The sequence below is a fragment of the Pipistrellus hanaki genome, assembly GCF_964339955.1.
Source record: "Pipistrellus hanaki genome assembly, chromosome: 3".
NCBI classification, from domain to species: domain Eukaryota; kingdom Metazoa; phylum Chordata; class Mammalia; order Chiroptera; family Vespertilionidae; genus Pipistrellus; species Pipistrellus hanaki.
In genome coordinates, this window is record NC_140505.1 from 140942179 (window position 1) to 140967511 (window position 25333).

Genomic DNA, 25333 nt, shown 5'->3' on the forward strand with positions numbered 1-25333 from the left:
CAGGGGAGCTATCCGCCCCACAAGCCTCCGCGCGGCCCGCCCTCGCAGGCAGCGCCGCCTTCTGGGAGGAGCGGACCCCTACACAGTCGCTCTCCGAGATGAGGGTGGGTTGTTTGTTTTAAATACTATCCCGCCTCCTTCCTTCCTTCCGCGCCTCCTCTCCTCTGGCTGGGGGGGGGGGAGGCGGGGAAAGGAGGGAGCTCCGGACATGCGCATTGGCAGCGTGGAAGCAGCTGGGGCGGGCAGTAGGGCGAACCCCAGCGGGGATGGGGAGGGATGGGGGCAAGGTGTCCAGCGCCCAGAAAACTACCGAACCCAGCAGCTCGCGGGTGACGTTTGTCGCAGCTGGGGAGGCAGGGTCAAGCTGGCACGAGAAGCTTCCGGCGCCATTGGTTATTCCCGACTGCGCTTACTTGCTCTAGGTGTATTGCGATTGGTTACTTTCCCCCGAGGGGGGCGGGACAAGGAAAAAGTCAGTCCCTTTAGCCCCGCCCCCTTCTGGAGAGAAGGTTGTGATTGGCCAGCGGTGAGGCTGCCGTCGGGTCCTGACTGTTCGCCGTCTGCGAGGGGCGGTCTGCCCGGGACGGGGGAGCACCGCTCCCGGCCCCTCCGAGTGCGAGTCCCTCTCAGACAGTTCACCTTGGCCCTCAGCCCAGGCCCCCGGCGTCCGGGCCTTCGTCTCACAGAACCTGCTTCCTCTTCCTAGATTGTCCCTTTACCTCTCTTCCCGTGTAATTCTGCCCCGCAGCCTGTCGGTGTCCGTTTCTTTTCTAAAGCCTTTTTAGAAAGAACCTCTCTGTGGCTGTTCCCGGGTTCGCCCTAGGGAGCCTCTGTGGCCGGCCAGGAGACCCCTCCGGAGCCCGAGAATCAGGGGACAGCAGGGTTGGAAGGACTAAAGCACGCGGTGGTCTCATCGCCGCCGCCCTGGGTCTGGGGTCTCAGCTGAGAGCAAGGAAAAATGTTGGCCTCTTAAAACAGTCGGCTCATCTGACTCTCCGAGGTCCAGTCCCTCCTTCCCAAAGTCTCATAACCCCTGAACGAAAGGTGAAGGGAAAATCTTGTGACCTTGCAGAGAAAGAAATCACGAAAATTTTCCGGTTCTAATGGGTGTCCTAAGAGTGGGTCCGGGAAGAGAAGGCCGGGCCGGGGTGGGGGTCCAGGAGAATCTTGGACTATCGGGGGTCATCCAGGAACACGGAGGGGGCGGGAGTTGGGCTGAGAGGATTCCCATTGGCTGGGACTGGAGCGGTGACAATTCGGGGAAGGAAAGCTGGCAAAATCGGTCTGTCTGGGGGAGCAGTGCTGGTGCGCAGGGTGGGGTGTTTTCCCGTCGCAGGGGCCACTGCCTCGGGGTGTAGGCGGGATTATAGGACTGGTTTTAGGGGCGCCTATGGAATCAGCATAAGGTGGGCGGCGGGGGCCCCGGACAGACAGGGACCAGCCCGGAGAGCACCGGGTGGCAGCGGCGGGCTCCTTTAAGAGGCCGGCGGCGCCGGCGTAGCATCCCCCGCTCAGGGCGTGTCCGTCCCGGGGGGCCGGGGGCCGGGGCCTGGGAAGGAGCGGGAGTTCAAGCGCAGCAGGGACGGGGCTAGGGGCTGGGGGGTGGGGGGAGACATCTGGGGCTGACACCGGTACCCCGCGCGAGCATCGCCTCTGAAGGCGCCCCGGGTCCGGTGGAGGGCAGCGGGGGGAGGAGAGGAGGAGGAGAAGGAGGAGGAGGCGGGAGCAGCATCCGGAGCCGAGCTGCAGCAGCGCCGCCTTTTGTGCTGCGGCCGCGGAGCCCCCGAGGTGAGAGCCGGGCCGGGGGGGGGGGGGGGGGGGGGGGCGGGGGGGGGCAGGGATGGGCCCGGGTCCTGCGATCCCGGTGGCGAGGGAGGGTCGGGATGCAGCCCTGGCGGGTGCGGGAGGGTGCGGCGGGGATGCTGAGGTTGTGGGAATGGAGGAGCTGTAGACCTGGACCCGACGCCTGTGGGGATGGAGAGGAGCGGAGCGGAGCGGAGGGACGCTGCGGCCCAGCTTGGCCCAGCTGGGAGATGGAGAAGAAGAGCCTCAGACGCTTAAAAGGACAGTATAGGGTGGGGGTGGGGTGGGGTATGGTTGGGGAACCGATTTAAGAACAGCGGGCAAGAGACCATCCTCCTCTCCTCCTCTTCTCCTTCCCGAGGAAGAGGGAAGGAGGAGGAGGAGTTTTGGCCCTTGAGAAAGAAGGAAAGGAAGGATGGACAAGGCCTGGTGTACCCACCGACCCCCAGCCTCCCCCCAAACACACACCCTTAGCAGGCCGCACCTGAGGGTTATAGGCAGCGAGCACCTGTGCCTGCAGGCCCAGGCAGTGGTCTCCGTTCCCTTCCCCCGCGAAGCCCCTCAGCCCCTCCAGCCGTGGCATTCACCTTCTCCATGTAGCTGTGGCACCCTCCCCTCCTCCGTTCATATGTGGGTTTCTCCCTCCGTCCTTCCATCCCCTCTGGTTTTCCTAACCCATTTCCCAAGCCCAGGCCTTGCATGAATCTCCTCCTCCCTTTTACCCACACACTCCTCAAACTCCTTGGCTTAAGAATACATAAGAATCCTAGAATTTAGGGAGTAGCCCTACCTTTTAACCCCATTACCTGGTCCCTCTTGGGAGGAGAGTGAATGAGGGGTCCTCATCCAGGAGGAAGTGCCTGTGAGGTCTCTCCCCGCACCCGAGTCATCTCAAGACAGTCAGTGCCTTCCCCTCAACAATGTGCAACTCCCTTCCAACTTCCAGGACTAGCCCCATGGCTCTGGGGACTCTGGTTTCCAGCCTGAGTGTCATTCATGCCAAGGAGAGGCAAGCAGAGAGGATTCAGGAAGGCAAGGACCCAGGTGTGCCCTGGGCCTCTCAAAGCAGACACCGAAGTTCCTCCGAGCTGGCAGAGTCCACTCTTCCCTCTCACACTCAGAGTGGCAAGAGCAGCTTCCCTCTCAAGCTGCTGCTCACACTCACATTGGGAGACCCACCTCCGGCACACATGAAAATGCACCATTAATCCCCATCCCCTCATTAGACCCAGTCATGGGCAGAGGAGGCGATAAGGTTAGAAAGGAAGTGGCTCAGGACTTACAACCGGGGATGGCAGAACCCCTCTAAAACCACCTGCTGTTTCCCAGTCCTTCCCAGGAAGCGATGGAAATGGTGATGGGTCATCTGGCTTTGCCAGGAAGAAGACTAAATCCTAGTACCCTCCACCCAGGACTCCCCTAATGGAAAGATGGCTCATTGTGTTAGTCCTGCCTGAGCTGGGACACAGGATGGACTGGGGTCCCTGCTGGGGGAAGGAGCAGGGTGTGGAGATGCCAGCAGGGCACAGGGGTTGCCCACAGACACTGGCCTCTCTGCTTCCTTTGCCCCCGGGACTCGGCTGTGTGTGTGGGGAAGGTGATGAGGAAGAAGAGACCAAAGGTCACCCAGGATAAAGAGCCTCGTCCTTTGCTTTCTTCTTTCCTTGCTCCCCTTTTCCTCCCCTTCTGTTTGTCCATGTCCCATGTCCCTTTCCACTGGGACCCTGCCTACTGCTACTTGCTTTTGCGGAAGAGGGGAAGGGAAAGAAAGGGTGGGAATTACATGAATAAAAGCCATACTAACACTTGTCAGGCACTTTTCACACGGCTAATGCTTACAGGGGGCTTGCTGGGTGCCAGGGCCTGGCTGGGAACTTTCTTCAACAATACTTACAACAGGAGTAAGAGGCAGTGTTATCCTCAGCAGCTCTGTTTTAGGGATGAGGAAACTAAAACTTGAGTAATCTGTTCAAAGTGAAAAGGTTAATATGTGGCCAGAGCTGAACCAGAGCCTGTGTGCTCACCCAGTGCACTGTATATGCCATCCCATTGTGTGACAGGTACCACGGCCCCTTCGGAGAGGAAGGAGCCCATGGCCATAAAGAAGGCGCATATGCCCGGTTGCCCAAATGACCAGGAGCAGAGACAGGATGTCAGCCAAGCCTCTCTGATTCTCAGTTCATCCACTCTCCATTGCACACTGTCCCAAGCTAGGTGACAGAAATGCACAACACTCTGCAATTTTCATCTCTTTAAAAATAGATTTTTAAATTTCTTACTTTAAAGCAATTTAAAGTCATTACTGAAATACTAGAAAATAGAGATAAGCCACAAGAAGAAAAACACCCACAATTCCACTTACCTAGAAAATGGTACGCTGGTAGGTATCTATCCCTCAAGCTGTTTTAAAAATCCACATTCAGCTCAGGGGCTATTTGTTAAAATATGCTGAACTCCCTCCGGATTCTTCTGAGGTTCTGAGCAGGAAAGACCCTCTGTGAGCCCCGTGGCCCATCATACCTTGCTCCTCCCCTTCCCTTCCCCTCAGACTTTAAAGAGCAGGGCCCAGGGGTAATGCTAGACCACACTGGCCAGGGGGTGAGGTGGGTGCAGAGAACTGGCCTTCCTCCTCAGACCAGAGGAGGAAGGATGGCAGGGTCTGCAGAGGGGGGACAGAGGATCTGGTGGAGGGATGACGGGACTCGAGCACACACTGCCATTGTGACTTGTCCTGGAACCTGAAATGGAGGTTTGCCTTGGGGAGGTAGAAGGTTGGAGACCAAGTCTCCCTTTCTGTGGTCAGACAGAGAGAGGCGGCCTTTCCAGAATTCACAAAGACCTGGTGTCCAGCCAACCAGGAGGACAAGCCAGGGCCTGTGTTTAGAACATTCCTACGTCGCTTTATTAACCCTCCCCACCCCGTGAGGTACAGTTAGGAGCCTTGGAGAGGTTACATTTCTTAAACTAATTTTTAACAAAACTGATGTTCTAGTTCAGATCGATCCAAATCCAAAGCTGGCTTTGTTTTTCCCTCCATTTCTCAGCACCTTCACTGCCCACTCTGCTGGAAGATGGGGTGGCCATGAGGGTTCTCGGGGCTTGGCCTGTATGAGGCTGAGGGCCTGGGTTTCGATTTCTCCAGGTTCTCAGAAGGCATTTCCCCCTCATGAGGGCACTGAGAGAGGCTGTGGTTCTTTTTGTCTTGAGAAGAATCCCGGGGCCAGGACCATGGACTCTTAAGATGCAAAACAGCAAGCTGCAGCCAAATGACCAGAAGGCATGGCCAGAGGGGTCAGTCCATCCTCCAAGGGTCTCAAAGCCTGCAGAGGTGAAACTAGCCTTCCAGTCTTGGACCTTTTTTTATATATATATATATTTTATTGATTTTTTTACAGAGAGGAAAAGAGAGGGATAGTTAGAAACATCGATGAGAGACAATCATCGACCAGCTGCCTCTTGCACACCCCCCACTGGGGATGTGCCTGCAACGAAGGTACATGCTCTTGACCGGAACCGAACCTGGGACCTTTCAGTCCCCAGGCCGACGCTCTATCCACTGAGCCAAACCGGTTACAGCAAGTCTTGGGTCTTCTTCCCCCATGAAGGCCTCCCTTCCCACCCCCACTCAAGAAAGGGAATCTCCCTCCTCTTCCTCAGTGCCAAGTGAAGGCCAGAACAAGTGGCTCAGTGTGAACACCCAACATTTAGATGGCTTGGCCTCACAACTGAGCCTCCATGACAGCCAGATAAGCAGCTTGGCATTGAGACGATGCTGTTAGGAGGAACCAAGAAAGAATTCAAAGGGTTTCCTTGCCACAGACCGCCAGCATCTCAGGCTGGAGAACCTAGGAAGAAAAATTAAAGGGGGGAGAGGGTATTCCCTGCCTTCACCCCACTTTTTAAAAATATATATATATTTTATTGATTTTTTACAAAGAGGAAGGGAGAGGGATAGAGAGCCAGAAACGTCGATGAGAGAGAAACATCAATCAACTGCCTCTTGTACACCCCCTACTGGGGATGTGCCCGCAACCAATGTACATGCCCTTGACTGGAATCGAACCTGGGACCCCTCAGTCCGCAGACCGACACTCTACCACTGAGCCAAACCGGCTTCAGCTGCCTTGACCCCACTTATACAGCCTCCTGAAGAGGCACTCTGGGAACCAGCACCAAAGCAGAGAATCTGGTAGCTGAAACTGGGTGTCAGGATGTCCAAAAAGCCTCTTACCCTGGAAGATGTATAGCTTAGGGACCACTCTGTCCCCTCATCCAATCTGGGACAGAGTTCTGCACAGTAAGCACTTGATAAATAAGGTGGACAGATGACTGACACATCCCTGCCCTTCCCCCATGCTCTGCATAATTGATGTGTGGGGAGACGGCTCCCCTCCCCCAGGTGACCAAATGTCTGCACCAGGGGTTCCCAGCCACATTCCCCCAAAGCCCTGGCTCCAAGGCCCAGCCGGGGGAGGGGGAGCAGTGGGGCACAGCTGGCAAGTCAGAGAGAAAGGAAAGGGGGGGCAGAGTGCTGCAAGAGAGAAATCTCCCATTTACTACAGCTCCCTGGAGCCTCACCCCCAGGTCAGTCTGGAAGAGTTGTCATTAGCCTGAGAACAGGGTGAGGTGGGCTGAGCCTGGATAGATTCCCTCCCTTTCCCGCAGTCCCATCTTTTTCTTCAGCTGCTCCCACCGCCCTAAAGACAAACAGGTGAAATGGCTTCTCTCCTCTCCCCAGCTGCTGGCCCTGGAGACCAGCGGCCTCTCTGGGGAAGCCCGGGAACTGGAGAGGCTGGGCTTCATGTCACCCTCTCATGCCTGAACCTCTTAGCTGCCAAACGCCAAATGAAGGCAAACAATTTCCTTTTAAAAGCCAGGTGTTGTGCCTACTCAAGGCTCCGCTTCTAAACAGAAAACCAATCTTCCTGTTCTTCAGTCAGTCCCTTTTCCTCCTTTTCCTCAGTGTCTTGTCTGCTTTTCAAAGTCAGTTCTTCAACCCATTCTTCTCAGGTTTGACTCTTCTGACTTCACGCTGTTTCTGTCTTTGTACCTCAACTTGTCCCTCCCTCTCTGGCTGTGCCTGTTTGTCCTTTCTGTGTTTATTCTCCCTGTCTCCCGATTCCCTGCTTTCTCTGTGGCCCTGCAGCCCCGATGCCGAACTCAGTGCATCTCCAGCGTCAGGCTCCCTCTGCTCGCGCCCCGCCGGAGGTCTGCCTGAGGGTGCAGGGGGTTGGGCTCGGGCAGGTGCACCGGAGCCGCCGGCGCTGCACGTGGGCCGCCGGGCCGGGGGGCGGGGCCGAGCGCAGCCCCTCCCCCGCCGCCGCGGCTCACGTGACCCCGGGCTAATCTGGTCCCGGTGACTTCACGCGCCGCCTCGGGCCCAGTCGTCATGGTTACGCCGCATCGCCCAGCGCTTTCCCCAACTTGTCTCCCCCTTCCCGACCCGGACCCCCCCCTTCCGCTGCCAGGCCCCCCCCCCCAGCCACGCGGCACGTGACGGCCGGGAAGGGGTGGGGGTGATGGGCCCGTAACCCCTTCCTCTCCGCCTCGATGGGCCTCCGCTGGGGCTTCTCCGAGCCCGCAGGTGGTCCCCGCTCCTCCCCACACGCCGACCCGCCGCCTGCCGAGGAGCCCGCCTGTCTCCTCCGGGGTCCGGAAGGGAAGCCGCAGATCCTCCGGGGGGATTCGGGCTTGTTACTTGGCCGTGTTTGTCGTTTGCATGGTGGTGCCATTTACATCTAACCCCTTGAAGGCGCTTATGTCGGGGGATGTGATGGAGACTCAGAGGCTGGACCTGCCTGGTTTCAGCTCTCTGCGCCTGCTTTCTCAGGAATATACAGGGGCCAGTGGTGGTATTTCCTTCGCTGGCCGGCTCTGATGATGGGTGGTGTGGGTGCAGCCCTAAGGCCTTCCTCTGCGGCGAGGAAAGCAGCGGCCCCGGCTCACTGAGCGCCTGCCGGCCCGCCCGCCCGGTGCTGCTGAGCCCTGGACAGAGCCCAGGCGGGATCCTGCTCTCAGAGGAGCCGGCGCCCTATCGCATGCGGCCGGGGGAATGGGAGCCATGACAGAAGCGCAGGGGACTGGGCCGCAGCAGCAGGGACGGGGAGGAAGGCTTCCGGGGGAAGTGAGATGGGAGAGCAAGAGATTCGGCTGGAGAGCACACCTGGGGACCGATTCTGAGCCTTTTCCTAGCTCAGCTTCCTGGGCAGGTTATTTAATAATACCTGTCAAATGGGCAAAAGATGCCTCCCATGGAGCTTTGAGTATTAAATGAGCTAATGTGACCATGACAGCGGCTAGCATATATAGTAAGCCTTCCATGAGAGTCAGCCATTCTTGACCCAGTTCTGTATGGCCTGGGCGGGCACCCATAGCAGTGGGAGATGACTGGGAAGGGGCCAGAGCGCAAAGGTAAGGCAGGGAGCACACCGAAGGGTTTGAAACAGAAGAGGGGTTGCTAGCCAGCTTTTCGTTCGGAGCATCCTCTGATACACCCAAACGCGTTTTTTACTTCAGTTCCTGGTCAGAGCACATACCTGGGTTTCCAGCTCCATCCCCTGTCAGGGTGGGTGTTTCTCTCCTTCTCCTTCTCTCCTTCTCCCCTTCCTCTCTCTCTTTCTCAAATCAGTAAATATATCCTTGGGTGAGGATTTAAAAAGAGAAAAAGAGTATTTTAAAGGCTGGTGGAGAATGGGCTCAGGGAGCGGGGGGCTTTGGAAGACCTTGGAAACCATTTAAGAGACAGTTGTTCTGGGTCAGGTGACAGAGCTAACAAGGCCTGAATCAAGTACTGTAGTAAAGCGGGAGTTGAGAAGAGAGAGTAGAATGGCATTGGGTCAGAACTTTTTATTTTTTATTTTTTTAAATATATATATATATTTTTTTTTTAAATATATTTTATTGATTTTTGTACAGAGAGGAAGGGAGAGAGATAGAGAGTTAGAAACATCGATGAGAGAGAGTCATAGATCAGCTGACTCTTGCACACCCCCTACTGGGGATATGCCCGCAACCAAGGTACATGCCCTTGACCGGAATCGAGCCCGGGGCCCTTCAGTCCCCAAGCTGACGCTCTATCCACTGAGCCAAACTGGTTTCGGTGGGTCAGAACTTTTTAAATGTGTCAGGCACAAGAATCGTCTGAGGTGCTTGTTCTATACACAGATTCTGGGTCCAACACACCCTCTGAGAAAGGCTGAGAGAGGCCTGGAAATTAAATGTTACAGGAGCTGAGGTGCCAGGCATCCATGTTGGTCTGCATCGTTATCAGTGAGCCTTTTCTATGTGGAGATTCCTGACACCCCTCTCCTGAGGGGACTCAGGTTCTGGGGCAGAGGGCGAAGGAACAATGAGGACTGCTGTCCTCAGGAACCTTCATGTCACAGGATTTGGTTAACCGACTGGATGTGGAAGGAGCCGGGCGACTAGAATGACCCCGTGTCAAGCTCTGGACAAGTTTGGTATAGGGTGCAGAACTGGCTGTGCCTGGATGACAGCTAGTTTGCCCTTCGTAAACAGTTGGAGAAACAGGCTCAAATACAGCTTTGCCTGAAGTCACACAGCCAGTAAGTGGCAGAAGCAAGGCCAGGATTCAGAGTTCTTATTGATTGCTTATGCAGCATCCAGCTATGGATTGGGACATATCTTCCTTGTCTAGAAAGCTGGGTCTTGGTTTGGGAATCTGGGAATGAGGCTCTGGAGAAAGAGGAGACAGGGTCTCCTCTAACTGGCCCGCGGGGGAGAAGCTGGACTGATGGGGGTTCGGCTGAGCAGGGTGACGCAGTAGGCTGGCTGCAGCTAGTCCTGACAGCAGGTACAGCTTCTGTGCCCCCATTGAATGGTTCGGCCTTGTTCCCCACCTGTGCTGGGGAGACAGTGAAGTTGATTGGTTACTGCCTTCACGTACCTGGAAGCCCAAGTGTGTACTCTGAGCACCCTCACGGGAGACCAGATGTGAGCTCTGAGCCTCAGGACACTCTCACCTGAGTTTAGTGTTTCTGCGGCCGCCTCCGCTGGGCCGTGTGGAAGTCCACGAGCACGAGGCCCGGGAATGTCACCTGAGGGCGCCGAGTGTATCACTGTCACCTTGGAAGTGCTGGGGCCTAAGGTCGAGACTCAAAAGGTGTATATATCTGAGACCCCTACATGACGTGTGTGTGCATGTGAACCTCAAGTGAAAGAATTATGTGCTCCTAAAGCAAATGACAGTCATCTTACAGGGAGAAAGGACTAGTCTGGTACCATAATACTTGAACTTGAGATATATTTTACTTAGTGCCTGAGCAGGGCCTGTGTCTACCTGAGAATGATCCTCAGGTATGTTACCCGTCTGCCCGAGTACCATTCTCAGGCTTGTGTTACTAACAGACACCTCAGTGGAAGCCTGCGTATCGGGTTCCCTAAGATGGGTCCCAGGTGAAACTTGCCAAGGGGGGTGGGTACCTGGCAGTGAGACTCGAATGTCGTATCCTGTGGGGAGCCCAGCTCCCCAGCTTGTGCCTGTGACTGTAGAGCGAACATCTGAGCTGATGTGCCTGTGGCTCTGACCATTTCTCCCTCCTCTGTTCCTACAGGGCCCATCGCTCACCGCCACACTGGGGCCTAGAGGCCATGGCCTGCCTCCACGAGACCCGCACACCCTCCCCTTCCTTTGGGGGTTTCGTGTCCACCCTAAGCGAGGCGTCCATGCGCAAGCTGGACCCAGACACTTCTGACTGCACCCCTGAGAAAGACCTGACGCCTACCCAGTGTGTGCTTCGAGACGTAGTGCCACTGGGTGGGCAGGGCGGGGGTGGCCCCAGCCCCTCCCCAGGTGGAGAGCCGCCTCCTGAGCCTTTTGCCAACAGTGTCCTGCAGCTACATGAGCAGGATGCGGGAGGCCCAGGGGGAGCCGCGGGGTCCCCTGAGAGCCGGGTGCCCAGAGTTCGCGCGGACGAGGTGCGGCTGCAGTGCCAGAGCGGCAGCGGCTTCCTGGAAGGCCTGTTCGGCTGCCTGCGCCCCGTCTGGACCATGATCGGCAAAGCCTACTCCACGGAGCACAAGCAGCAGCAGGAAGGTAGGCTTTGCCCACTTTGTCCTCAGGGACTCTCCCTGTTTCCCGAGCTCGAGATCTGTTGGACAGTCCCATCTAACTCACCTGTTGACCCAAGCCCCTTATCCATCCATCAGCTACCGCCTTCCCGGCTTTTTTTTTAGGCCGCCCATTCACTGCATTCCCTGTCCCCACAAACCTAGTCTTTGTGACCTATTTTGGCTACTTCTTTGCCTCACCCTCCTTGCGTCATTTCAGCTAACCCAGTCCTCTCCCCTGTACCTGACCATCACAAGGCCCTGCGGGTGGCTCTCTCTGAACCTTGTGACACTGTGCCTTCTGTCCACAGACCCTTGGGAGGTCCCCTTTGAGGAAATCCTGGATCTGCAGTGGGTGGGCTCAGGGGCCCAGGGTGCTGTCTTCCTGGGGCGTTTCCATGGGGAAGAGGTGGCTGTGAAGAAGGTACGGGACCTGAAAGAGACTGATATCAAGCACCTGCGAAAGCTAAAGCACCCCAACATCATCACTTTCAAGTAAGGTTCAGGGCAGGGGTTGGGAATACTATGCTGAGGGCAGAGACCTCCTTGGGCAGCAGGGATCTTCCCCACCCTGTTTATTTACTTAAAAAAAAATTTTTTTTAATATATTTTATTGATTTTTTACAGAGAGGAAGAGAGAGGGATAGAAAGTTAGAGAATCATGCATCAGCTGCCTCCTGCACACCACCCCCTTGGTTGCAGGGGATGTGCCTGCAACCAAGGCACATGCCCCTGATCAGAATCGAACCTGGCACCTTTCAGTCCACAGTCCGATACTCTATCCACTGAGCCAAATCGGTTTTGGCTAAAAAAATTTTTTTAAAATATATTTTATTGATGTTTTACAGAGAGGAAGAGAAAGGGATAGTCAGAAACATCGATGAGAGAGAATCATCAATCAGCTGCCTCTTGCACCATCCCTACTGGGGATGTGCCCACAACCAAGGTACATGCCCTTGACCAGAATATAACTCAGGACCTTTCAGTCTGCAGGCCAACGCTCTATCCACTGAGCCAAACTGGTCTCAGCTAAAAAATATTTTTATAAATGTTTTTAATCCTGTCCTGAGGATATATTTTTATTGGTATGAGGGAGAGAAATATCATGAGGGAAACAGCAGTCGGTTGCCTCCTGGATGTGGCCTCACTGGGGATTGAACCCACAACCCAGAATTGAACCTGAGACCCTTTGGTGCACAAGATGACACTCCAATAGATTATGCTACACTGGGCTATCCTACCCTTTTTTTATATTTTATTTTTTATTGATTTCAGAGAGGGAGATAGAAACATCAATGATCAGAATCATTGACTGCCTCCTCCATGTCCCCTACTAGGGACCAAGCCTGCAACATGGGCATATGCCCTGACCTCCTGGTTCATGGTCGAGGCTCAACCACTGACCCGCACAGCCGGGCTACCTTACCCTTTTAATTTATTTTTTATTTTTATTTTCTAAAATATATTTTTATTGATTTTAGAGAGGAAGGGAGAATAGAAACATCAATGATGAGAATCATTGATCAGCTGCCTCCTGCACGCTCCCCCCATTGGGGATCAAGTTGGCAACCTGGGCATGTGCCCAACTGGAATCGAACCTGGGACCCTTCAGCCCACAGGCCAACACTCTATCCACTGAGCCAAACCAGCTAGGGCTACCCTATCCTTTTTAAAGGAGACACCCAAATGGCATGGTGGGAATGAGGTTCCAGGTGTACTGGGCTGGTTCATACTGCTGTTTGGTCCCCAGGGGTGTGTGCACCCAGGCTCCCTGCTACTGTATCCTCATGGAGTTCTGCGCCCAGGGCCAGCTGTATGAGGTACTGCGGGCTGGCCGCCCTGTCACCCCTTCCTTGCTGGTTGACTGGTCCATGGGCATCGCTGGTGGCATGAACTACCTGCACCTGCACAAGATTATCCACAGAGACCTCAAGTCCCCCAAGTGAGTAAGCAAGCAAGCAGGGGAGACACTGATGTGCATGGTCTCCTGCCGATAACGCCACCCATGTCAGTGTAGCCATCTCCCTGCTTCCAGACCCTGTCCTATGTCCGTATGGCCATCTCAGAAACCCCTTCCCGTGACAGTCCTCTCTCGGGAGGGTTGTGGTGAGCCCCTGGGTGTCCCAAAGGATTTAACAGAAAAGTAGAGTTGCTGCACTGGATGAGGGGTGTGTAGGGGCCTGGACCCCAGCTGACTACACTCTTTGCCAGCATGCTCATCACGTACGACGATGTGGTGAAGATCTCCGATTTTGGCACTTCCAAGGAGTTGAGTGACAAGAGCACCAAGATGTCCTTTGCAGGCACAGTAGCCTGGATGGCCCCTGAAGTGATTCGTAACGAGCCTGTGTCTGAGAAGGTCGACATCTGGTGAGGGCCAGGCTGAGGACTGAGGAGAGCGGGTGGCCAGCATAGGGAGTGTGGGAGGGAGGAGGGTTTCCGGGCCTGAGTGCAAGTGAGAGGTGCTGGTAGCAAGCAGGTCCTTTGGAGGGGTCACCTCCCAAGTGATGTCCCCTCTTCTCCCCAGGTCCTTTGGTGTGGTGCTATGGGAACTGCTAACTGGTGAGATTCCCTACAAAGATGTAGATTCCTCAGCCATCATCTGGGGTGTGGGGAGCAACAGTCTTCATCTGCCTGTGCCCTCCAGCTGCCCAGACGGCTTCAAAATCCTGCTTCGCCAGTGCTGGTAAGAGTGGCCTGCAAAGCTGGGAAGCTAAGGGGTGCTGCTGGTTAACCAGCATATAGAAGCCACGCATTCGGGCCCAGAATCCTGGACAGGGAAAAGGACAGAGTTGCCATATATGGCTTTTGAAAACCCCAGGATTCAGACCGTGAATCCAGGGGACTGCACTGTAGAAATGAGAGGTGGATTAACTGGTAATCTGCGGGAGCGCATTAGATTCAAAGCCACGCAGGCTTTCTTTGGCCATGGACAAGCTCCACAACTTTTAGAACACAGCAGGAGGAGCCCTGGTCCCTATTTGGAACCTAGACCCAAAGGCAGGCTGAATATTTCTAATCTTTGGTTAAACGTTTCCCAAAGTTGTTTCTTTCAACGGAGTCATTAGGGAAAAGGTTTGTTTTGGCAAGCAAGTTGAAAATGAATAGGTTTGCTTACTGCAGGGCTTTGCTATGCTAACAGGTAACATTTCTTAGACATAGTTGAATAGGGAATTCTTTTATCAGAGTACATTCTAGGATTGGGTTCATTAGGACATTGAAAAAGAATGTCCTAATTCCTCTCTGGTCCTCCCTCAAATTCCCTTTAATGCCTCCAGGAACAGCAAACCACGAAATCGTCCATCATTCCGACAGATCCTGCTACATCTAGACATTGCGTCAGCAGATGTCCTTTCCACACCCCAGGAGACTTATTTTAAGTCCCAGGTGTGCAGGGGGAGGAAAATGAACACCTGGGCTCCCCCTTTGAGGGCGGCTGGGAAGGGCTGATTGGGATGGGATAAATGTGCTTTGGGTGGCCGAGACCTGGTGTTGGTCAATCATGTACTTCACTCCTATGTTCCTCACCCCTCATTATTTCTCCACCCCCAGGCAGAGTGGCGTGAAGAGGTAAAGCTGCACTTTGAAAAAATTAAGTCAGAAGGGACATGTCTGCACCGCCTCGAAGAGGAGCTGGTGATGCGGAGGAGGGAGGAGCTCAGGTGTGTGCCTGTTTGGAAAGGGGATTTCAGCAACAGCAGGGACCGTGAACCAGTTCTCAGGGACTGGGATCAACTATGGCGCCCAGGGAAGCCAGCTATCCTCAGGGACCCTTCTGCCCATTGCAGACACGCCTTGGACATCAGGGAACACTATGAACGGAAGCTGGAGAGAGCCAACAACCTGTACATGGAACTCAACGCCCTTATGTTGCAATTGGAGCTTAAGGAGCGGGAGCTCCTCAGGTAACCATGCGGCCCTTACGCAACCCTAACGCCCCTTTCCTGAAGCTGTGCCTGACTCACATGCTACCAAGCCTGGGTCCCCCTTCGTGGTCACATGCCAAACCGAAGTGCTGTCTTTAGGAGGGAACAAGCTTTGGAGCGGAGGTGCCCAGGTCTGCTGAAGTCACACCCTTCGCGGGGCCTTCTGCACGGGAACACAATGGAGAAGCTTATCAAGAAGAGGAATGTTCCACAGAAGCTGTCACCCCACAGCAAAAGGTGAGACCAGAGTTAAGTGCTGAGATTCAAAATTGGCAAGAGGGATGCAGAAGCAGGGAGTAGGAGTCAAGGATGCCAGGAAGCCTGGTACTGTGTTTAGGAAGGGGAGAGAAGTGCTTTGTGTACTGCCCAAGGTTAGGGAATGCTTTCAGTTGATAAATTTGTTAATCTCAAACTTGTCCTTCCCCTCTCCCACCAGGCCAGATATCCTCAAGACTGAGTCTTTGCTACCAAAACTAGATGCAGCCCTGAGTGGGGTGGGTCTTCCTGGGTGTCCTAAGGGTCCCCCCTCACCAGGACGGAATCGCCGTGGCAAGACCCGTCATCGCAAAGCCAGTGCCAAGGGCAGCTGTGGGGACCTGCCTGGGCTTCGTGCAGCTGTGCCACCCCATGAACCTGGGGGACCAGGAAGCCCAGGGGTGCTAGGAGGGGGACCCTCCGCCTGGGAAGCCTGCCCTCCAGCCCTCCGTGGGCTCCATCATGACCTCCTGCTGCGAAAGATGTCCTCTTCGTCCCCAGATCTGCTGTCAGCAGCACTGGGAGCCCGGGCCCGGGGGGCCTCAGGGGAAACTGGGGATCCTGGCTCACCACCTCCCGCCCGGGGTGACACCCCTCCAAGTGAGGGCTCAGCACCCGGCTCCACCAGCCCAGATTCACCTGGGGGAGCCAAGGGGGAGCCACCTCCACCAGTAGGGCCTGGTGATGGCGCGGGGCTGCTGGGAACTGGAAGGGAAGGGACGGCGGGACGGGGAGGAAGCCGGGCTGGGTCCCAGCACTTGACCCCAGCTGCACTGCTGTACAGGGCTGCTGTCACCAGAAGTCAGGTAAAGTATGAGAGGGTTCTGAGTTCTTTTTCTCCCTGGGGTCCAAATCTATTGACTCACCGCCCACATTAGGCTCTATCTTCAGCCATTCCCTACTTAATGCTTTATAATTATGTTTCCCTTCCCTGGGCCCAATGCCTCTTCCCACTTTTGACGAGTCTATTCCTCTTTCCTACAGAAACGTGGCATATCATCGGAGGAAGAGGAAGGAGAAGTAGACAGTGAAGTAGAGCTGACATCAAGCCAGAGGTGAGTGATGGAGCACAAGTAATGACATTCTTTTGCTTCCTGGGCTGCAAGAAGCGCAGTCAAGCCGAAGGTGTCTCGCTGACCTATAGGTGGCCTCAGGGCCTGAACATGCGCCAGTCACTTTCTGCCTTCAGCTCAGAGAATCCATCAGATGGGGAGGAAGGCACAGCTAGTGAGCCATCCCCCAGTGGCACACCTGATGTTGGCAGTACCAACACTGATGAGCGGCCAGATGAACGGTCTGATGACATGTGCTCCCAGGGATCAGAAATCCCACTAGACCAACCTGCTTCAGAGGCGGTTGCAGGCCCTGCACCCTCCTTGCCCATCCAGCACCATGACCTACTCAAGGGGGAGCAGGTGAGTAACAGAACAGCCAGTATTGGGCAGGGAAGAGATACCTGCTCATTTGAGACCTACTGGGGAAATAGATGCAGAGATAAGAAGATTTTTGCATTTAAGTCACTCTATCTGAACCTGTTTCCAACGGTACTAAAGAGCAGTATCCACATGGTGGAATGAAGGCAATTTTTAGTAGGCTAGCTTACATAGTAGCCAGACATTGCAACAAGGGAGGTCCTGAAATTAGGAGTCTTGTACTTTGGAGAATGGCCTGAACAACAAAATCTGGGGGCAGTAAAAAGCAGTAAGTTGCTGGCTATTGTAACAAAGATTTCAGTAAGGGATCCTAAAGGAATCTACAATACAAGAGATCCTGAGCCTCACCCCTCCTTGCATGTCTCCTTTTCACAGGGCCCTCCCAATCCCGAGGATTCGGACTGTGACAGCACTGAACTGGACAACCCCAACAGTGGTGACGCCTTGCAGCCCCCAGCCTCCCTCCCTCCATGAAGCCACTCTTGTTCTTGTACATAGGAGTATTTATATAAATAATATATATATGCGCCACATAATCAACAGAGGAAGATAGGGCTATCCCAGCCTCAAGTCAGGCTCAAGAGCCTGACCCCCTGACCAATTCACCTAACTGGCAGCTGTGGAAATGAACAAGGACTGCCCTGGGTCTGGGGGTAAGGGCAAGCGGGCCAGTCATGTTCAACAAGCAGTCAGGCAGCAGCAAAGCCCAACTTGCCTCCTATGATCCTCTACCCTTTCCCCCCAAATACCAGGGAGAAGGAAAGGGAGCCACTTAACTGCACTTTTTTGTTTTCCATTTACTGTTTACACATTTTGCACGTGGGAGGAGGGAGGCTAAGGCTGGCTCCTCTCTTCTGAGGTTTATCAGGTGCAATGTAACTAATTTGTTTCTTCATTTCTCTGCCCAAGCACTGACTTAAGGTCTAGGGGGAGGTTAGAAGATTGTACAAGCATGTGATGGCTCATGCTGAAGAACTGGGATCTTAAGTCCCTGCTTTTACTTTGGTGCCTGATTGGGGTGGAAACTGTCCTATTGTAACCCCTGTGAAAAACCTTGAAATATAACCACTCCAAGCAGGCCCAGCTGTCGAGGGTTTTCTTGGTGAGTGAATGAGGTAGCATACGTGATCAAGGAGAAGCCTTGGGCTCCAGACATTATCTGAGGGCTGTGGATAAATTACTTCCTCCTTTTATGCTCTTCTCTCTAAATGAACATCACTTGAAGCTCCAACCTTCTAAACTTATCTGCATAAATGGGAGCAGGTAACTAAAGGATGTTAGGAGGCAGATCTTAAAATACTCCACCTTGCAACCTGAATCCCAGCCGGTCACACTTCCAACAGCTTCCAGGTGTATGCATGTGCATCCTTTCCCACAACCCAACCCCCAGGTGACTGCCTATTTACAGATAAATCATAGGAAAATGTAACCCCCAACCTTTGAAATTAAGGGCACAGCTACTAGATCACCTTTCAATGCAGGCTCAAGAGAAAATCTAATCAAGGGCTACTGAAATAAATAAGAATGGAGTGGTAAAACAGAAGAAAACATCTTAACTGGAATAAATGCTTATATTCAAAACCCAAGCAGGGTCCTTGTCCTTTGAGGGATAAAAGGTGCAAAAATAACAGCAAGACAACAGGAATAAAACCCACATGAATCACTGTGGCATCCAGTTTCTATTCACAAAGAAAAAGCTCCAGTCCATCTTTTAATTTTTTTGAAAAATTCCTGACATTACAGAACTAAACTGAAATGTATTAATATTCCACTCTTACATTTCCATGACAAACAAAAAAAATTTCATGAGCCAAAAAAAAAAAAACAAAACAAAACAAAAAAACAACAGGGAGAAGCTTATAAAACTAAATATGGATCTCAGCATTAACAGCTGAACAGAGAAAGGAATTAAAACGCTTTAATTAAAAAATCATGAGTGGATGATAAAGTGTGTAGAAACTGAAAATTTACAAACTATTTAAAACCTGGAATCGCTGACTGTTCAGAAACTACACAGATGGGTCATGGGTGGTGGTGAACAGCAGAAAGGGGTTATGGATGAATCTGCATTGTTCTAGCTGCTCCCCATGCCACCCGTCTCCGAAGAAAGCCTGTAACACAAAACAAGACTCAAAGTTAGTTTTTTTAAATGCTCAGCTGCACCTCAACTCCAAATTTTCCAACCTGATTGGTTGGTGAACTGTGAAGTAGTTTATGTGAAACAATCAGTGGTTCAGTAACAAGGTTTTTGAATTAACCAGTACCATGTGCCTGTAACCCCTGCAATCGAATAAACTTCATGAGGGGAAGTTACCTCAGAATCAAAGGAAACTGAGGCGGCTTGGTTACCAAGTGTGGGCGTCCCTCAAACTATGTTCCTCCAGAACCTTTGTGGGAGATGTACACCGTGACAGTAAAGTATCTTCTTCAAGTCACAAATCACAGAAGCAATGTCTCTTTATTGCCGAGCTTATTTCCAATCTCAGAATAATTTAGGAAACACTTATCTGAAAGTAGCCTCACAAAGCTAGTGCTGAAAACAGCTGCTTTTCTAGAACAGTCCTGGGTTTCTCTATCAATAAAGGCCATTATTAACAATTAAGAGATAATGAAGTTTCAAACGCTAAGAGATGTCAAACAGGTAACAATTATAGGAAGGGTCAAGAATTATACTCAAGCTATAGTTTTTATGGTTTTCACAACTTAAAGGTGAAAGCTAAAATAATTTGTTTTAGCAACTCTATAAGCTCCCAAATCTGTGTTCTTAAGACAAACATACCTGGCTATAATTCCTTTGAAAACATCATTTGCAGCCCTGGAGTCCAATTTCGGGCTTTGAGGGAGGTATGTAGGCATTTGGCTGCTTCACTGATATTAGGCAGCCAGCAAGACTTAGATTCCATTTCAAAGAGAACTAAATGTTACAACTGAAGTTTCAGTTCATAAATGTATTTCACAGACTTTAAAGTGACTTGCCTAAGTCAAGGGAGCATCTGTATCTCTTCTACCACAATGAAAGCCCAGCAGCTGGCCAGCTGGCTAGAAGCAAGAAAAACCAAGGCCAAAATAGATGGGTCTTTCAACTATGAATTAGTATTTTAGTCAGAAATGGTATTTCTACTGGGTATAAAGGAGAATATTTTGTTCTTAAAGAGGGTAGAACCTTGACAATGCCAAAATGGAATATCTAGAGTAATGTACACAACAGGCCCTGAATCAAAGTTTAGGGAGGAATTGCTCAACAGTTTAGCTCTAGGACCTAAAAAACTAAATTGATGCATAAAGGTGGTGGCACTTTGTCACTAAAGGAACTGTTCATGCACATAGCTTGAGCAGATTGGAAGGAGCAGGTATAAGGGGTACAAGGAATAGGAAACCCAACAAAAATATTGAGGACTCCATGTGACGGTAGTCAGCCCCTTAAAACATGTAGATTCCTTCCTAGCAATCTTTCCTTAGGAAGAACTCATTAGGTGAAGAGGCCTTCCAATCAAGAACTAGATAAAATAAAACCAGTACCTGGAGGGGAGGGGAGGGGATATGATTATCAGCAAGATTAAGTCCAAACTACAAAAAGAGCTTACCTAAGGGAGAACTGGACTATATGATAAAGGAGCAGCTAGAGCAACTAACAAGAAAAAGTCTATCTGGGCAATTAACTAATGTTTGCCCCTCCCATCCCATGTAGACTTGGGGGACATGTAAAACAAATTCATTGGCCCAATATGGGATTGAGGGCCACACCATCAATGTAATATATTGCAATACTCATGAGCAATTGGTTTTAGCACAAACCAAAGGGACCCTGCCTAGCATAACTGAATGGTTAAGAGCATCAGCCTGTACACCAGAGGGTTTCAGGTTCAATTCCTAGTCAAGAGCATGTACCTGGGTTGCAGGTCCGATCCCCCTGCTCCGAGTCGGGCATTTGTGGGGAGGCAACCAATCAATGTCACATCAATGCTTCTCTTTACCCCTCTCCCTTCCATTCTCTAGAATTACGGGGGGGGAATCTAATCCCCAAGGAGTGAGGATTAAAGCAAAAATAAAAAAGGTAATGTGGGAAAAGGTTATCAGGGGAAAATCCTCTACACTGGTGCTTTGGGAAGAACATTATACTTTCATTGGTCCTCAGGTAGAATGTAATTCTACTAGATGGCTTTTGCCATTATACCTACAGTATTTCTACTCTTTTAAGGAGAGAACTATGGTTTTGGATAAGAAAAATAATAAGGCTTCAGGAGATTAAGTGCATTTTGAGTTGTTAGTCCTCACTAGTCATCCATGTGATTTGCAGACTTAAGTTTTCTTAGGGCTTCTATTTTTTTTTTAACCTTGATAAACGAGATTGATGAATTACAGCTGATTATTAATGGTTCCTTCCAAATTTAAGTCTATAATTTTCTACACATGATAAATAAGGGGGTTGGTGGGAGACAGAAGGGTAAACAAGGAATAGAAAAAAAGATACTTGAATAAATTAGGGATGATTTAGGATGACTGGCCAGAATCCAATCAAATTTGTGGAGATGTCACATGTTGGTTGTTTTAAGATTTACCCAATGTCACAGGAAGAGGACTAATGCTATTTCACAGGAATGCAGACATGCTGGCAAACTTTGAGACTTAAAACAAACTTGCCTCCCCATTCTGGGTAAAGAAATAACTTGTTTGAGTAGTCACTCATCAACATAAAAAGCCTGGGATGGACACCCCTGTTACTTGCTGCTTTTGGCAAGGTAAAGGATCTGAGAAATCAGAGAAACTAATTTTCACTAAGTAAACTTGCCAATTATGGAAGACTCTCTGGATTTAATCTGCCACAAGCCCATCTCCCTTTGTGGGGAATGACAAAGGGTTACAAAATTAACCAGGGATACAAAGAGGTCCAGTCAGTTTTATACTCCCTAGTCAAGTCAAGTCACAAAGTTCCCACCCCTTTACCCTTTCACAGCACACGGTGAACTAGGGTTCTTACTGTGGCAACTTTATTACAGCTAGAAACACAAATCTGGCCAAGAAGGCCAGCTGATAACCATTAAATAATAATAATAATAAAAAGATTAATGGAGAATCTTTTATTCGTTAACACAGAGCCTAACACATTGTTATATTTGCAAGGCAGGATAAAGCTACAAAAAAAGTAACAGAATGAGAAAGAGCAAGAACTATGGCTCTAGATAAAATATTCAACAAATCAGACTCAGAAACAGGCACTCAGCTGAAATGGCCTAAACCTAAACACCGTTACCATTGCCCCCACCCCCACCCAGTTATCCCCCAAATAGTAAAAAGGAAATGTCACAAACTCACAATTGTTTCTCACCAATGTTAACAAAGGAAAACAAAATGAACCAAGAATTACTTGAGGGGGTGCCTCAAGATCTGCAATCAGTAGGGGGAGAATCTCTGTTTCTCGCCTTTCAGTTTGTTAGTTACACATGGCACGGCAGAGGTGGTGGTGGTGGCAGCTGAAGCCCCGGTACCCTTAGCAGCAGACACAACATTTAGAGCCAGGAGAGGGATGGGTTTCATGCCAAGCAGACTGGAGACACAAGGGGCGGTCGGAAGAGGGTTGGGGAGGCTGGAGGGTGCGTCGGAGGTCCCCGCTGTGGCGAGCGAGGGGGTGGTGGTGGAGGAGGAAGAAGAAGAAGGGGTGGAGGGTTGAGAGAGGTTGATGCTGAGGTGATCAGGGATCGTGACGGAGGCTGCCTGGGAGGAGGGTTTAGCGTTTTCTAAACTGTAACAGAGGAAAAAAGGAACAAAAAAAACCGGGTGGGTGGAAGGGAAGACCACAAAAGGGTAAAAGTACAGGACAAAAACCGCTTCAGTTATCAGTGTTTCTGATTGCAAATTAGGAAGACCTAATACAAACTGTGACAAAGCTGTCTCCCTTTTACCTTTATCCCACCCTCTAAAAATGTATACCCGCCAAATTCCACTCCCCAGTGCTATTTAAACTTGCTATGATGAAGAAAAAGCTCATAGGTTGAAAAAACACATTTCCATGTATGACACATTGATCCAACCCAGAGGTCAGAAAGGAATGATTTCAAGTAGAAAATGAAAGCACTCTATCTCCAAAGAAGAAACAAATGTTTCAGCCACCAATCACTTGTGAAGCTTTGGGATATTAACCCACAGAAAAACGAATGAACAAAAAAACTCCCCTGTAATTAATAAGAAATCTTGCTTCCATCTCCATTGCAAACTAACCAATACATTAGGATGGAGAGGGGAAAGAGACCAAAGTAGGTCAATGACTAATTTCAAACTTGAAAGAATGTAGCATTTTCAAAGAAAAATGCTGAGAACAGAACATAGATAAGTAGGGAAGCTTCACTTCTGGTGAGCTGTTATGATGGGGGGGACGACTATTTGTTTTGTGATTGACCATATTTGTAATACAGATCTTACAGAATTGGAAGGAACTCAAGCACTGCCAAAAAATTCATGTTCAAAAAGTAAAAATACCATTTCTACTCCTAAAATAACTCCAAATGACAGAAATGATCTGCAATTCCCAAATGCCTACACATGTCTAAGTCAGAAGGTCTTCAGCCTGCCTGGACAACCCACCCCAAAAGATGAACTCCTCTAGGACAAGGGGGTTAGGCTCCTCTTAAGACTCCATTTTGTCATTATATAAGCCCAGGACAGCTGCAATCCATAAAGGAGAGGATAAAGGAACCGATTGCCAGAATCAGGCCAGAAATGCTCACAATCCATTACTGAAAGCATAGAAATATTTCTTGCCTAGTATTAACAATAAAACCAGTTTGTTGCATTCAAATGGGCTAATAAGATGAGAAATGAAGACTAAGCAGTGTGCAGGCAGAGCCCTTGCTTTGATGTTAACTCAAGTTGACTTCAAGAGGTTTTGACCCAAATCCATAGCCTAAATGGTTTTATTAAATAGGATGATCATGAAGAGGAACTAAACCAGGAAACTAAGTTCTGCTTCCTTACAATGTAGCCACTGACATAATATAGGGGGTCAGGCAAGAAGTTTCATTTCAACACTCTCTGACAATATTCGTGGCAAGCCTCCCAAAGAAAAAAACAACTTCAGCTTCCAAGAACAAGATTCCTGCCACTTAACCACCCCAAACTAGAAACAAGAGGAAAAACCTTTGTAAACTGTTTCTGTGAAAAGCTTACTATTATTTGACTCTGAACATTAAGAATTTGATGTGATTGATAGCTGAAGAAAAAAGCAGACACAAACACAGAAGTCTTTTCCTTAGTAAATACCTCACGACATAAAAAGACTGAAAGGGGGGGCAGAACCACTATTGAGGAACTGATAAATTCTTAAGCAGGGAATAAAGACCATGGAATAAATACATGGTTAGTGTAAGCATGATGATATAAAATTCATACTTATGAATTCCTTTGTCTTGCACTAAGAATCAAAACTAGAATGCACAAGGGACCAAATAGTTATAGAGGGAAAAGCAACTAGACAAAGGCTACCTACATAAAATGGATGGCTAAGCCCCTTGGGAAATGAAATGGGCTAACACTGGTTTGAAAATGTTAGTAAGCAATGAAAATGTGGCATAAGCACTAATATTGAAAAAGCAAGCAGTGTTTTCTTAAATGCCCTGTAGGATGCCCATTGGACTATAAATAGTCTTGCTACAATCATGTATTTAGTTAACATTAGCTAGCTTTGAATAAAAAAACTACAATTTCAGGAAGTCATTATTGAATGAGATGGTAGAGGAAAGAGAAAACACCTAGGCATTTCTGAAACATTCCAAAACCTTTGCCTCCGCTTTCCCAGAAGCTCTGAACAATGAAAATCATTTGTGATTTGAGGAAAATTCATGTTTTCAGAATAAAAGGTAATAGCTACCCCCAAGAAACTGCCTTGCTGTCTGTCATATTACCTCATTATCCTCATTTCAATTGAGGGTACTTTGGAGCCTACACCCTATCAGTGAAAGAAACACTGGGCTATATGGCACAGTCAAGTCCCACATTGAGTCTGAGTCTGAGTGGCTCCAGTCAGAGCCCCTGACCTATTACGGAAGACACACTCCCCACCTTTCCATCCCCAACGAGCAGAACTCAAACCCGAGCATTCTATCCCCCTTCAAGCCCAGGCGAACTTACTACAATCTGGTTCCTTTTTCTGCTACACTAAACATGGATGAAAACAGGGCTAGACTTAAACTTCTCCCCCATCTCCTTCTATCCCCATTCCCATCCCCCAAATAACCCCTCACTTAATAATACATTCTTAGCTTTCCCCTACACACACATTACTTGTGTGTTGACATCGCTAAGACAAAAAAGGCAGGGAGCTCTTACCTGACATTGATTAGATATTGAGCCAGGCTGATGCTGGCAGCAGATCCAGTGATGGTAACCTGCCTATCAGTAGATCCTTCCACTGGGTTCGCAATTTTGATCTGCGCCCCAGACATCTGACGGATCTCATTGATTTTGGCGCCTTGACGCCCGATTATGCAGCCAATCAACTTTAGGGAGAAAAACAAGAATGCACACCAAATTAGGAATAGCATGGCTAGGTCCAAGAACTTCATCCCACCCCCCCAGCCTTCTATAACTTGGGTCTATAAACAAGGCAATGGAAACTACTGCATCCTACACTCTACTCATATACTCCAGATTGAGTTGCAGATTGTGCTCAACTCTTGCCTATTCTTTTTGTCAGAGCCAACTGAGCCTACAGACCCCAACACAGCCAACTGAGCATAGCTCATTTTCTTAGAGTAAATCCAAAGAAAAAATAAAACAGAGCCAAGATAATAAACCTAATTTATCATAATAAACCTGGAAATAATAGTAAAGGTATCTTTGGTTTTTTGGGTAACA

General features: G+C 50.3%; 2 protein-coding genes across 53 annotated transcripts in view; one reads left to right on the forward strand and one right to left on the reverse strand.

Moving 5' to 3' along the window:
• MAP3K12 (mitogen-activated protein kinase kinase kinase 12) lies at window positions 1–18332 on the forward strand. Of its 3 annotated transcripts, none has more exons than XM_084878940.1 (14): window positions 1–104; window positions 10377–10858; window positions 11184–11367; window positions 12623–12814; window positions 13084–13242; window positions 13400–13558; window positions 14151–14259; window positions 14425–14534; window positions 14661–14777; window positions 14898–15035; window positions 15235–15859; window positions 16038–16108; window positions 16198–16468; window positions 16862–18332. In XM_084878940.1, the coding sequence occupies exons 2-14, from the start codon at window positions 10414–10416 to the stop codon at window positions 16958–16960; spliced, it is 2679 nt and encodes an 892-aa protein (XP_084735066.1). In that variant the 5' UTR covers window positions 1–104; window positions 10377–10413; the 3' UTR covers window positions 16961–18332. The 3 variants fall into 3 exon arrangements, with proteins under 3 accessions (XP_084735066.1, XP_084735065.1, XP_084735067.1); XM_084878939.1 differs by lacking the exon at window positions 1–104 and adding an exon at window positions 1255–1788; XM_084878941.1 differs by lacking the exon at window positions 1–104 and having other exon boundaries at window positions 10378–10858; window positions 14425–14777.
• Window positions 18185–25333, reverse strand: part of PCBP2 (poly(rC) binding protein 2) — a 21990-nt gene continuing 14841 nt past the window's right edge. For 26 of the 50 annotated variants that reach the window (XM_084878978.1, XM_084878983.1, XM_084878976.1 and 23 more), the window contains 2 exons: window positions 24806–24975; window positions 18185–18597 (listed from right to left, as the gene is read on the reverse strand). In XM_084878978.1, coding sequence (XP_084735104.1) covers window positions 18561–18597; window positions 24806–24975 — 207 coding nt within the window. In that variant the 3' untranslated portion in view covers window positions 18185–18560. Of the gene's footprint in view, window positions 18598–21549; window positions 22227–24805; window positions 24976–25333 lie in introns of those variants that run through there. The other 24 variants (XM_084879007.1, XM_084878969.1, XM_084878965.1 and 21 more) reach the window with 1 other exon arrangement.